At 50.8% G+C, this 13,804-nt stretch overlaps 3 protein-coding genes across 3 annotated transcripts; all 3 read right to left on the minus strand.

The window, feature by feature from the left end:
- Window positions 1-723: 723 nt before the first annotated feature.
- N7533_003731 (uncharacterized protein) lies at window positions 724-2,043 on the minus strand (the record flags this gene model as incomplete). Its single annotated transcript, XM_057100381.1, has 1 exon — window positions 724-2,043. The coding sequence occupies one exon, from the start codon at window positions 2,041-2,043 to the stop codon at window positions 724-726; it is 1,320 nt and encodes a 439-aa protein (XP_056960011.1).
- A 22-nt stretch (window positions 2,044-2,065) lies between these two features.
- On the minus strand, window positions 2,066-3,850 carry N7533_003732 (uncharacterized protein; the record flags this gene model as incomplete). Its single annotated transcript, XM_057100382.1, has 1 exon — window positions 2,066-3,850. The coding sequence occupies one exon, from the start codon at window positions 3,848-3,850 to the stop codon at window positions 2,066-2,068; it is 1,785 nt and encodes a 594-aa protein (XP_056960012.1).
- A 5,692-nt stretch (window positions 3,851-9,542) lies between these two features.
- Window positions 9,543-13,559, minus strand: N7533_003733 (hybrid sensor histidine kinase/response regulator; the record flags this gene model as incomplete). Its single annotated transcript, XM_057100383.1, has 3 exons — window positions 9,543-9,787; window positions 9,864-13,393; window positions 13,492-13,559. 3 exons carry the CDS (start codon window positions 13,557-13,559, stop codon window positions 9,543-9,545), a joined length of 3,843 nt encoding a protein of 1,280 aa, XP_056960013.1.
- Window positions 13,560-13,804: the final 245 nt, after the last annotated feature.

The raw sequence follows: 13,804 nt of genomic DNA on the forward strand, positions 1-13,804 counted from the left end.
CCTACCACTCGGACAACGGGTTTCAACCCTAAAACTCACCACCCGGGCCCGGGCCCGGGTTAATATCAATGCCAAAACCCTAAAACCACCCTCTGACCGGGTTCTACCCCGAAAACCCTCATCTCATGGGCCCTGGGTCCCTTGCTATCTATATCAAAACCTTGTAACTGATTTACTGACTTTTGTTACTCTGATCTCTTCCTATGCACTCTCGGACGGGTTGGAACCACTAATCTAATAACAAACAACTTTGGAACACCAACATATATAACCCTAAACACCTATCTACAAACCCTCACCACCTATCTACAAACCCTCACCACCCATCCATAAACCCTCACCACCTATCTACAAACCCTCACCACCCATCCATAAACCCTCACCACCTATCTACAAACCCTCACCACCCATCCATAAACCCTCACCACTGGCATCTCTCGGAACATTCCCAACTTCTAAACCTCGATCTCCGTATAACACACGATCCCTATCACTAATGACCTTATCACTTACTATACAATCGTCCTGTATATCACCTTCCTAATACCCATCATATATCTATCCTCCTGACCCTATAATTCCCATATATTTCTACCGTAATCATCCCTCTCACCTGGAAATACACTGAATCAACCATGGAACCCGGCAACATGACAACATATATTTGGCCATCGTCTTTATTACTTGAATACGGAAAACACGAACGCCGCTCTCGATTTCCACCTACCCACCACGCTCAACTCCTTGATATGCTCTCCGTAACCAAATAAACTCTTCCGTAATCTGCGCTCGCTTTCGTCCACAATTCCGCGCCATCTGTCCCAAATACCGAATCAACTCTGTATCGTTCGCCCGGATATTATCCACCCCATGCTCACTCAATCGCTGGAACCACCGTTCTCGGATTACTGCATTGGCATGGGGCCCATGCACCATCATCGCAATCGTCGGAATCAATGCCGTACGATATCCATCACATGCCTGGACCGTCTGCGGACTATGCTCCGTTCGCCGATCGCTCCGCGGACATATATACTGCGGCATCCCACACCAAAAATGCGCCGTGAACCCATCGTACGAAATCTGCCGTCGAATCTTGACCATCCAATCCTTACTGGCCTGCGCAATCTTGCCGCTGCCCCCTTCACCATACCAACACTTCCACATCTCATGTCCATCGTCACGGCCTCCTTGGCTGCATGTCCAACAACGATCAACCCACTTCTCAATCTCACGGATCAAAAACTCTTCATCCTCATATTGCTGACCGGCCCTCCCATCCGCCTGCTGGCATAATTCGGCCCGTTGGATATCCTGTTGCCGAAATGTATGCTGGATGGCGATTGGTACGGCCCGGGCCATGGTGCTGGGAATATCCTCCGTCGGGCCGGCCATCACCGGCTCAACCGCCCCAACATCAACCATCGGGTCATCGGCGATAACGGGGGACGCGGATCCAATCCGGGACTCCTGGTCTTCCCAATTGGGCATACATCCATCACATGCGGACTCGACCACCCGATCACCACATCGCTGTCGTTGGTATTCCTCGATGGGTCCATCCAAATACCCATCCAATATCACTCGCCGGCAACCCGTCACCGCCGCCTCCATATACTCAACAACATGGGCATGGTCGTCCGGGGGCGCATCGTGCATCCAAAACGGACGGCATTCCCGCCCCATCGTCTGACCCTCGGCCTGGATGATAATCGCCTCGCTGGGCTGTCCATCACGCCCGGCCCGCCCACTTTCCTGCGCGTAATCTAACATGGTCCGGGGCTGACCAACGTGGATCACACTGCGGATATCGGGGATATCAATCCCCATCCCTAACGCACTGGTGGCCGTGATCACCGCCCCGGCCTGGTGGCGGAATGATGCCAAAATCCCTTCCTTGTCCACCTGCTTGCTATGGTATGCGGCACAACCTAATAACTCGGCCAATGCGGTGACATGGGCCCGGACGGTGGCATATATGATCACCCGGCCGGGGTACGCTCGGCGAACACGGTCCTGGATGAACTGGATCACACTCCGCATCTGCACCCACTGGAACGGATGGTCATATCCATCGTCTACGGGGATCGTATGGACACGATATGCGATATTGGGCCGGCTGGTGTGGCCCCGATATAATACCACTTGATCCCGGACCCAATGCATCCGATGGAATAATAATTCCTCGCTGCGGGGGGGGCAATGTCGCGGTCAACATCACGATCTGGGTGGCTGCGGTTCGTAACTTGCCCAACTGCTGGAATAATGGCCGGAATCGCTCCTGTTGACTTAATACCATATGGCACTCGTCCACCACAATCCGATCTAATCGCTGTAACATCCGCTGCCGGGTCACAAAATCGGCAAATGCATCGCTGTCGGTGCTCTCGGGCGTGATCAATACGATGGATACCCCATCGGGTGGCCGTCGGGGGTCCCATACCGCACATGAAATCCCCAATCGCTGGCATCGTGCTTCCATGTCACCGCGTAATGCAATCAATGGAACAACCACGATGGTTAACCCGGCACGGCCACTCACCCACGCGGGCAACATAAACAACACACTCTTACCTCCCCCGGTGGGCATGACCGCCACAATGGGGCTTACCCCATGCTTGATGGCTTGTAATACGGGACCCTGTTGCCCCCGCAATGCTACGGTGTTGCTCCCCATCATGTGCTGGAATGCCTCGTCTATGTTGGTCTGGTGTAAATCATATCGACGCTGCGTACGGGCCTCGGCCGTTTCGACTTCCCATGGGTTGGGCTTACGCTTGGTGCCGGGGGCCCGGCGGTCATGTTCGATACGGGTGGACTCGAATCCTAAAAAATAATGCCAATCCTGGCTCACCTGGCGGAATAACTCGCGGTGCCGGGCCGTGGTGTTGGGATTCTCCATCATCATCCGGCCATATTGCGTCCCGGCAATGCTGGCGGAATGCGCGGCCTGGATATCCGCAATGAATGCTCGGATCCCATCATCATCCATGGATGTCTCGTCGTCAATGTCGGGGGCCTCCTCCTCGGTGTTGGCCTGGAACTGACTGCTGGGGCGTAAATACCGCCGGCTGATGGCGATGGCGATGTCACGGTATGCCTGTAATCCCAACTTCTGCCCATCCAATCCAATCGCGGTCTCGCGCTTCAATACCTCCCGTAACCGGACGCTACTCCACTCGGTCTGCCGATCGGGATCCGGGGACCATACATACTCGGCCCGTCGACCGATGGTGGCGGCTTCGCCCCGTATATGCCGCTGATATGACTGCATCTGCTCCACAAATGGCAATACTAACCATAAATACCATATGACCAACTCACCAATCTCCCGGGGTAAATATCGGAAAATCACCTTGGTATCATTGGCCACATGGAACCCCTTATGGTATCGACTGACAAATGTGACCATGCCATCCTCAATGAATATATTGCGGCGCTCTCGCTCACTGTTACGATGCCGGATGCTCATTAACTCGGGACCCCGGCTGGGTTGACCGGCACAAACATGGACGGCCACGCTTAACCGCTCACGGAACTGGCTCACCACTCGAAAAAACCGATCGATGGCGGGCATCCGGAACCCGGCCCCGTGGGACTGTACAAACTGACGCTGTAATCGGGGCTCGTGGCGGATACGCTCCATGAACCACGTCGGACCCTGGACCGGCCACGATGTACGTAAATCCTGTAAAAAACTCCATCCGGTGGCACTCTGCGTGGCATCATCGTACAAATGATCCCACGGGATGGCTGGGGGCGGGTGATCGGTGCAAAACATCAACTCGTGGACCAACTGCTGCCGTAACCGGCCAACCAACCCATGCACAAATCCGCGGAAATGGCCCATGGTAAAATGGATCTGTTTGTACAACAATTCATCTCCGGACTTCCACCCGATATGACCCTCGCTGGGGGTATTCATAAATATCGTCCGTCCGTACGTACGTAAATCTAACCACCACTGGACGGGGCCATTGGTCCCACGAACCATGAATAAATCCACCAAATATGTGACCCATTCGGGGAACGTTCGGTCGGGATGCTGGCGCTGCTCCTGTGTCAATGCTCCTAATATGTCATCGCTGGTGGGGGGGGGGAACTACGCATGGCCACCGGGGATGGGGGGGGGCACTGCCATATCCTTCATCATCGTGGGCATATGCCTCATCGATGCCGATCATATCACCTTCAAACCATGGCGGGTTCTGCTGCCCGGCGAACCCACGACGGATCTCCGATGACCGGGGGTCTAACCGCAATGCTTTGTGCAAAATAAAAAACCGCGCGATCTTGATCAAACTGGATATCCGGGGGGGGGAAATTCTCGGGCGTGGCCCAACCAAACTGCCCGCATCCAATCACGGCGGTGGCACAAATCATGGCACATCCATATTCATCGTTGCGGATCTTCTGGCGTAATAAATCGATGCAAAACGTTAATAATGCATGCTCGATGGGACGAATCTCGAATGGCTCGGGCTCATCATCCTCGGGGTCGGGACAACTGGCCTGGGCCTGGGCATGGCGCCACACGGCATCCCATAACTGCTGCTGTCGGGGGGTAAATGAATACTTGGGTGATTCCCAATCATGTTCAATCTGGGATGGTGAATCAACCTGGGTGTCTGATATCGGGTACGGACGTGATCATACCTGGGTTCGTGCAAAAAACATCATAATCTGCTGCCACGGTGCCACATGCTTTTGAATGGCGGTGGCATCTAAATATGCCAATAATGGCTTATGTGGACTCTCGTCCTTCATCGTACGGACCACATCAATGCGTACTAAATGCCCGCACGCCTTGGCGATCTCCTGGCTCACCGATGCCAATCGCTCCATGGCCTCCCAAATGACCAATGCGATACGCTCTGGTCCCTCGGCATCCTCCTCGGGGCGCTGGGTACTCTCGAATAATGGCTGCCGGGGGGGTCCCTTGTAAATACCGAACCCACCCCGTCCGATTCAACCATGGCGTGGCTTCATCTAACTCCCCGGCCTGGATGATGGTTTCATGGGCCTGTTGATCTTGCTGCTGATACTCCTCAACCATTTGCACTAACTGGTGAATCCGGTCGGGGTCTTCCACGGGGTCTATGGGGGGGCTCATTGGGATTGGGCTGCACAATATGAATATAATGTGAACCGGGGCCTTGGCTGAATATACGCTGACACGCAACGGCTCGGCTATTGGCGTTAATGGCGGCCTGGATGGCTTTTTCCTGTCTGGGTGTGGGACGACCACGGCTTTGCTGTACACGATACTGATGGGCCTCTATCCAATGTGCCTTCATCGTACGGATCTGGCGGCATGTATATACCTCACATTGCTGGCACAATAATCCATCCTGATAAACGGGTAACTCGGGGATGGGTTGATCAATCTGGCGGGGCCAACTATCCACCTCTGGGTGATCATCAATATGATCCCACTGCTGGATCACTCTGTCGATATACTGTACCCACGAAATGGGTATCCGATGTACGGTACTACTTAAATGGGCCTTGATCTGTCCCCGGCGTACGGCACATTGACATTTCTGGCAAATCAACACGCGAAATTCGGCATTGACACAAAATAATTCGTGGGCCTGGTATTCGGTGTCCATGTCGGATATGGAAATCTATATATCGGCTGGTATTGTATATCTGGGAAATGGGATCAACTCAATGTTGTTCAAATGGACCCAAAATAAAATGGGATGATGATGGGGGATCTGGGAAAACCCCCCTGAAATTTGAAACAAAAAAAAACAAATCCTATGACTAAACTACATATGGTGGTTGTTGATGTTGGTGGGTTTGACTGGTCGCGACCGGCGGCTGGTGGTTACCCCATCAAAAAATCTTGCTACTTTGTGGGGGACAAAATCGATACTGGATATGCTCTGATTGTGCTTAAATTTGGCTATGGAATAAAACTAATACTAAATTAAAATATATCGAAATCTGGAAACTCTACGACATTATTTTGCTAAATTCAATGGGGGTTTGAAATCTAAATTCAATGGGCCCTGGACCCACTTTTTTCCCCCATACTTAACAAAACCCTAAAAAATTCAATGGGCCTCATTGAATTTCCCCCATGGGATAGAGGAATACCTAGGACTCGCCAGTAAACAAGCCAAGGGACAGCATACACACCAGTCCGCCAAAGCAAAAGGTGTCCGAACAATGGTGGAAGCCATGTTCAATAAAAGCAACACAGCCTAGAAGCGACAGGTAATGAGGAAAGGAATCAACATATGCACCCAAAGTTCAGTCAGCACGCGTTTACTCCAGAAATTTACATCCAAGGCATGGCCTCGAAAGCAAACATGAGCCTGATGGCATGGTATAGTTCTGATAAAGAGCCCAATACGCTGGTTCCGATTCTGATTCCACGGGCGAGCGAACAGATAAGAGTGGGTCCCAGAACCTCGCAATCGACTTCAATCATCAGGGATAATGGAGAATTTTAGCCCATGACGAGAAAGGATGTCAATACAGACAAGCCAGGCTCGGTGTGCAGAAGGATCTCTACCCGACATGGCGCAGAGCCAGCGGATAGCCTTCTGAACTATCTTCGTGAGACTGGTCGCCTTTTTTGTTCCAGGCAAAGTTCTGGCGAAGAGCTCAGCCAGTATGATTGTTGTGGATTGCATGATGTAGTGGAGAAAACACCACCAGGGTGACACCTCATATAGCCAATTGATATCGGGTGTTTCGGGCAGGATGTCTAGAGTCCGTTGCGCAGCACCCACACACGTTGTTGCCATCATATCGCACACTGAGCTGGGAGAGGGTGTGCCGATGACTTGATGGGCGAGACGGCGGAGACACGGCTGCGAGATAACTAGCGTAGTGGTGTAGAAGCGGAAGGCTAGAATGGTGCGCTGGCGGATAAAAGGACGAGTACTGTCGAACTCGTCGAATCGAAACTCCGCTGGAAGACGTGAGAGCCAAGTGTCAGCAGTGGTGTTGAAATTAGATATTGCCATTTCCATCTCCAACCACGACCGCCGTGTTCCCGCCCCGGGTGCGTACAAGGTTTCGATTGCCTCTCGCGTTAACATCGCCAAATCCAGCATATAAAGGAAATAAAGGGAATTATTCGGTGGTGGGGTTTCCTTTATCGACTGGCGCGTTTGCTCGGTGCCCGTGCTTGGCGACAGGGTTACTGAAGAGGCCATGCTAGACCCAGGGGTGGTGGGCTCGCTGGAGGTGAGGAGACATGGTAACAAATTGCTCCGGGCTTCGTGGTTGGTGATAAGTTGAGTTACTCCTTCATCCCAAAAGTCCTCTTCGCGATATGGAACGGGGAGGGGCGTGGTGCAAAAGATGCCGCCGGTGCTGGGGGGCCGCCCCTTCACCACGAATCTAACGCAAACAATGCCCACCATACGCGGTATCGGGTTTCCTTCGATAGATGGGCGACACTTTCCGTCTCGTTACGGAGATTGAGTCCCATTGCCACCGCTGAGCGAATAGCTGTCCCAAGGATCCTCCAGGACCTAATAAAGACTGGATTAGGCAAACCCACCACCAAAAAAAATAAAAAAATATCAGTAAAGAACAACCAAGGTAGACACACCTGTTAACCTGACCCGTCGACAAGAGGTAAAATGCAGCTAGACCCTCTACCTGCACTTGCTGTAGGTTTGGATGGTCAAACAGCCCGACGCTGCCCATGCTTAACCGCCACGCCCGAGCAAAGTAGGCCAAGTGATCAGTGTAGTTTCCCTGGAATTGGGTTTGAAGCACATGGGAGTGTTTTGCTGCGATGGCAAACACGAGGTTTAGCACGGCTGTCCATCGCTTGCCGGGGCGCACGTCTAGACTCGAATAGAAGGACCGGTATTGGTTGATAAAAATTTCTTTGCCGATGATGGGAAAATCAGGATGAATGGTCTGGAGATAACTTTCGACGAGCCTGTCAGCAATTTGCTGGGGTGGTCGAACTGCAACGTCGATATCGTCAGGGATAGGGATGTCCGATTCGTCTAGAAAGTAATTGAGAGATGAGATCGATGGTCGATCGGGAATGTTTCCGGCAGGGGCGAGGGCGCCTTGTTCTAAATGGCGCTTAAGTCTGTAGAGCCATGTCACCTCTGAGTGCTCTCCAATGAAACCCATGGACTGGGATGCTTCATCAAGGTTGAAATCCTCGTCAGTGTAGTCCCTGGTGACCAGCGGGACTTCTCCCAGCATCGGATGGAGTGGCCAAAATTCGGGAGACTTGTTACGTTTACGACGGGATACAATGTTAGTGAGAGAAATGAGACCAAAAAATACAAGAAACAAACACAAGAAAAGATTTCAGGCCAAGGTCTGGGGAGGGGGAGACCCTTGGAAAGAGCGTGCATTCTCACACTGACTAATAGACCACCGAAGGCCTGATCAACGTGTTGCGCGGATATTGAGTCCAGACGCGGGTACAGATCTCATAGCAAGTTTTCATGGCTTTGCAGTTGTGCGGATAGATCCTTTAACTCTCTAATATCTTAGTTAGATGACGATCACAAATCATATGAAGCGCCAGCACACACTTGACCGTCTTTTCGCCTTTCCGATCGCCGCAGGAACATTGGGCACCACTATCCTGACAGCGCTGACAGGAGGGGCGATGGCCGCTGCATTTGGCTTTTTGATCGTGACAGTTATCACAGGCTCTACTAACGCGGCGACGGGTAGGATATTCACTAGGATAGACTGAGCGAGGGATCGGAACCTTTGCATTCGGGGCCGCTGGCCTTCGTTGGAATCCGAATGGTCATCGCCAGGGGTTTGTTCCATAATGACCTGGAGCCCGGACGCCCAGGGCCTGGGTATGCCTTGACTGAACTGATCGTAGAATTGGAGCTGACCCGTGAGCCGAAAATGCTGGGTGGTGGATGGTATCTGTCGGACCACTTTTCGCCAATGAAGTTACACAAGGAGAAAATACGCGGTAAGCCCCTTACCGTCCTGGGTATGATTGGTGGAATGTGGTCGAAAATGCTCTGTGATTGGGCTGACTGCAGAGCAGAGCTTTGAGCATTTAAAATCCCAAGGGAAAAAGGCCCATTTCCACTCCTTCGCCCCTCTCTGAAAGAAAGAAATTTGTCTCTTAATGTCAATTTGATTATATGTGCTATCTGATTGGTGCATTCGTATATGCAGTAATTGCTACTTTACAGTCAAGAATATTATGGGCACATCCTTTGAAATCACCGAAAGGTATTCAGATCTAATTACGAGGCCTTGGTGCCTTGGAGTAATATGGTATAATCAAAGAGCTTCATATAAACCTTCAAGTTCATACTGACGAGTGTCGTAGGCAGTTCCGCAAATTATTCATTTACCAATCAGAAAGTTGCCATCAAGGAGATTGGTAAACCATATAGTTCGATGGATCTCGCTAAGCGCACGCATCGCGAGGTTCATTTGTTGAGCAGACTGCGACACAGTAACGTACGCATCAACCGAGCACCTAAAGATGAATAGAAAGACTGTCCATATCAGTTGATCAACGTGAATGATACCTTCAATTGATCCACAAGATAGCATGCGAATTCCCGCTAAAATTGGCGGCGCAAGACAGCTAAGAATTCCTTTCGCTTAAGGGGCTTGACCAGGAAAGTGTTGATTCCGGACGACAAAGCCTCCTTCTGAGCACCGGCGCTATCAAGCCCGGTTAATGCAGCGATGGTTGTGGGTGGAAGCACGTTTTGAGCCGATTCGGATAACCCGGCGCGAAACTCCTTTTCTATGCGTCTAATTTCCCGTGATGCTTGAAAGCCATCCATTACGGGCATTGATATATCTAGTATGGTCAGCCAAGTAGTGAAAAGAAGATAGAACAGACCTCGGGACCAGTGGAGAAAACTTGGAAAACACACCAATTACGATAGCCTGAAATGCCCCAGGTTCGGCCTTAAAAAGGTCAACCGCCTGAGCGCCATCCTTAGCCGACTTGTAGGTAAACCCGCCTTTCTGAGCATAGGCACAAAGCAGCTGGAGATTGACATCATTGTCATCAACTAGCAAGACAATCCGCTCTTGGCCAACTTGTGCGTCGTTGCTCGGCGCTCCTTCCTCGCGCTTGAGAGGGAGGTCTGACAGAACTGGTTGTTTTGAATCAATCTTTTGATTTTCAGGACTTTGTCCAGGGCTCCCATTCTTCTCCTTGCTCATTGTTTCTGCGGTCGGTCGCTTGCTAATTCTCATCCGATCCTGTGGAGGATCTCTGGCATCGATGTCTACTGGGAGGTGGGAGGATCTAGGCACCTCTACCCAGTGAGTTGGCTCATCACTTTTGTGTCGTCCTTGTTCCTGTTCCTGTTGTCGTTTCAAGCACATATTTATTGCCCGAGCCAGCTTTCTCGGCCCACAAGGCTGGCTCACAAACTCAAAAAATGTTGCCTCACTTCGGTTTCGGGATAAAACATACATGCGATGAGCTTCCTCTGGCGACTGGCAGACGACGATGACCGGTGAATTATGGGTGTCTCCAAAATCCAAATTACGGGCAAGACCAAATATGTCTCTTCCATCAACGTCCTCACAATCTAACTCAGTCTGCACAGCAAAGTAGAAATCAAAACCAAAGCTTTTCCCATCTGATGGTGAGATATTAGTCACTTCAAGGCCAAACCAATCACGGCACATTCGTTCCAATGACGAATACAATGCTGTGTCACGTTGCGACTTGAGAGACTGCCCGAATCCTAGAATTCCCACAGTGCGTCCTTCAGTTTGAACTTTCAGAGAGGAAATGGATCTCGATGACGACGAATCTGAAGTTTTCATGGACTTCATGAGTGGTGCATGGATTGAGATTTGAGTGCCTTGTCCCACAGTTGATTCAATTTCAATAGATCCCCCGAGTAGACCGACAGCCTGGCGAACAATACTCAGTCCTAGCCCGCTTCCGGATGCAAGAGGATCCTCCTGCTTAAATGGGTTGAACAGATCGCTTTGTAGGAACTTTGGCCCAATGCCCTTTCCGGTATCTTTCACGGTAATAGTGACATCAAAACCCTGCTTTTGCTCGCTAGGAGACTTCTTCGAAATTGAGCTAGTAGAGCTTGCAGATGATTTCAACCCAAGGTAGATATATCCAGAAGGAGTGTACTTAAGTGCGTTGCCGAAGACATTCATAAGAATGCGTCTCCACGCACCAGCATGAGTCTCAAAATCCCATTCTGTGCTTGCGTCGATGTCAAAGATGACCGTGACCTGACTGGCTCGGGGGTCAACAGGATCTGCTTGATTAGCCTGGCCGGCGGATCGTGAGGAAGACTCCGTGAGAGCTGGGGGAGGCGTCTGTGGATGATTATAGAAGCAGTGACCGGCAAACACACAGTCTGTAACTTCTTCGAGGACAGCATCCAGCTCAACATGAGAAGTTGATGGGTTCTGACCAAGCGGGATATTCTGCTGTGATTGTGATTTCTTTCTGCGCTTTCCATTTCGAGTAGTGTCGCCTTTCCTGTATTGATCGATGAATGTTAGATCAAGCAGGCTATTGATAGTATCCAGCAGAGTACGACCACATGACTCGACCGTATGAACCATCCCATACTGGAGTGCATTCATGGCTGTGTCACTCAGAATGTCGGCCGTGCCCAAGATTCCGTGCAGTGGATTTCGAAGTTCGTGCGTGATGCTGCTGACGAGGTTGGTCTTCGCCCTCTCCGCTACCTCGACATCAATACGCCGAATTTCCGCCATTATACTGTTTGCGAAGGCAGATGTATAGACTAGCTCATTTTCCAATGTGAAGACTCGGTGTGGCTCATTTGTCCAGATCAAGGCTCCCGCAAACCATCTCTTTCGGTCTACATCCCAGATAGGTAAGACGAGAACGCTTCTGGCGCCGGAAAATATTTTGATCAAGTCATCAGCATGTCGCTGAAAGGCTGGCCTGCGTCTGCGTGTGCTTGATGAATGACAGTCATTTTTATATGGCATGGTAGCGTTATCAGATCGTGAATGTTCTTGGATTCGACGGTCACTGTCCTCTGAGACAGACCCATTTGAATTGTATGTGAAGATTTTCCCTTGGGGGTAGCGGTTAATTAAAGAGCTAAATATCGGCTCTGGTACCATGACTGCTCGGCCAGCCCTTTCTTCGTCATTGATGCTTGAGACCCTTGAGCTTGAAAATCCTAGGCATTCAGAAACTCTCTGACCACCATGGTCAGAATCCCGATCAGTATCGGTAACAGACCGACGAGACGATGATTCTGAACCAGTGCTTTCGTCGTCGCCGCCTGTCTTAGTTTCATCGAAACCGGAGCCGGACACTCTGCGCTTCTTCTCATCGACCAGATCCCCGAAGCGATGGGAATTTGCATCAAGAAACATCACTCCTTCCGCCCCAATTGACTCTCTGAGTAAATTTGCTGCGCGGGAAAAGACGTTCCTTATACTGGATGGGAAAGCGTCATGTTTTAGACTACTGCCTTCCAGGACGGCTCGCGCGACGTTCTTATCTTCAGAGAATTTTCTTCCATGGGTCGGTGGAATTTTTGTCTCGTCAGGTAGTGTTTTCTGACCAGAGTCGCCTGATTTAGGACTACTGGCTCGAGAACGATGAGCTCTGTGCGGTAGTTGTCGAATTGACAGTGTTTTCTTGCCTGTTTCCTTTGCAAGCTCTTGTAAATCTTGTTGCTCGATGTTCAGCTGGCCTTCTGCAGATTCCCCAGAGGTTTCTGCTGAAAGGTGCTGAGCATGTGCCTCTGGCCATGAATCACGAAGTGTGGATCTTCCTTCGACAAAGCTGCCAAGACCAACAATCATGCGCTCTGCTCGACGGATTTTTACTGTAGCCTCTCTCATTGACAGGTGTTCCATCACAGTCGCAGCCATATCCTTCAGAAATTGACGAGAGTGCTGATCAGGTTCCGATGATTTTGCCTTGCTGTCCATTACAGTAAAAGCACCAATATTGTATCCCCGCGGACTAATTATTGGGACTGCGACGAAAGAGCGTATTTCCGACAGCCCAGCTTGCAGGTTCGAAAGATTGAAACGCTCATCCTTTTTCATATCTAGAGCAATGAAGACGCTGTCATTATCGCCTGTATCTCCAGCCTGATGTTCACTAGAACGGCGTGGTGTTGACTCGACACAATGGCATATTCCTCGCTCCTTCGGGAACGTGCAGCTCCCCAAGATTAAGCGCTCATTTTCATTTGCCATGCGACCCCCAATAAGACTCAGGCTTGGAGTAGCCTCTGCCAGTAGATGTTGGTGGGTGGAATCAAATAGGGAAATAATAGCTCGCTCAACACCCAGTCGTTTTGTAGCTAACTGGGCGTAAGAATTCAAGGCCGAGTCCGAAGAGGCCACAGGAGTGAAGCCGTCCTCACTGGCGCGATCAAACGGGGCATAGCGTGCCGAGGATTGTTCGTGCGGAAAATATCTGTCGAGAATGAACAATCGGTTAGACAGCAGACTAACATACTATACTATTGCCACCTGGGCAGCCTCAGAGGTAAGTAAACAAGGGTGGAATCATACTTGTGGAACTCTCGTTCTTGCGCCAGTCTATAACGCGACTGCGTACCGAGACCTATGATAGCAGCCATTGACGGCGAAGATCACAGGAGAACAGTGCAGATTTGCGCGGGGGGGCCCATGATAAGCTGCAGCGTGGTTATAAAGTGGATTGGAAATTGGGCTAACCCGGTTTTTCCACTGTTGTCACCTGGTCGCGCCCAATTAAATCCACAGATTCCTCCTAGCGGGTCCATGCAATGGGACGACGTCATCGGAGATCTGAAGTCGGATCGTCTTGTCAAGACGAGCCAGACATGCCTACTAGTATGTAGCT

The sequence above is a fragment of the Penicillium manginii genome (genome assembly GCF_028828005.1).
Source record: "Penicillium manginii strain IBT 31320 chromosome Unknown utg000004l:1.0-7231830.0:1.0-7236170.0, whole genome shotgun sequence".
Lineage (NCBI taxonomy): Eukaryota > Fungi > Ascomycota > Eurotiomycetes > Eurotiales > Aspergillaceae > Penicillium > Penicillium manginii.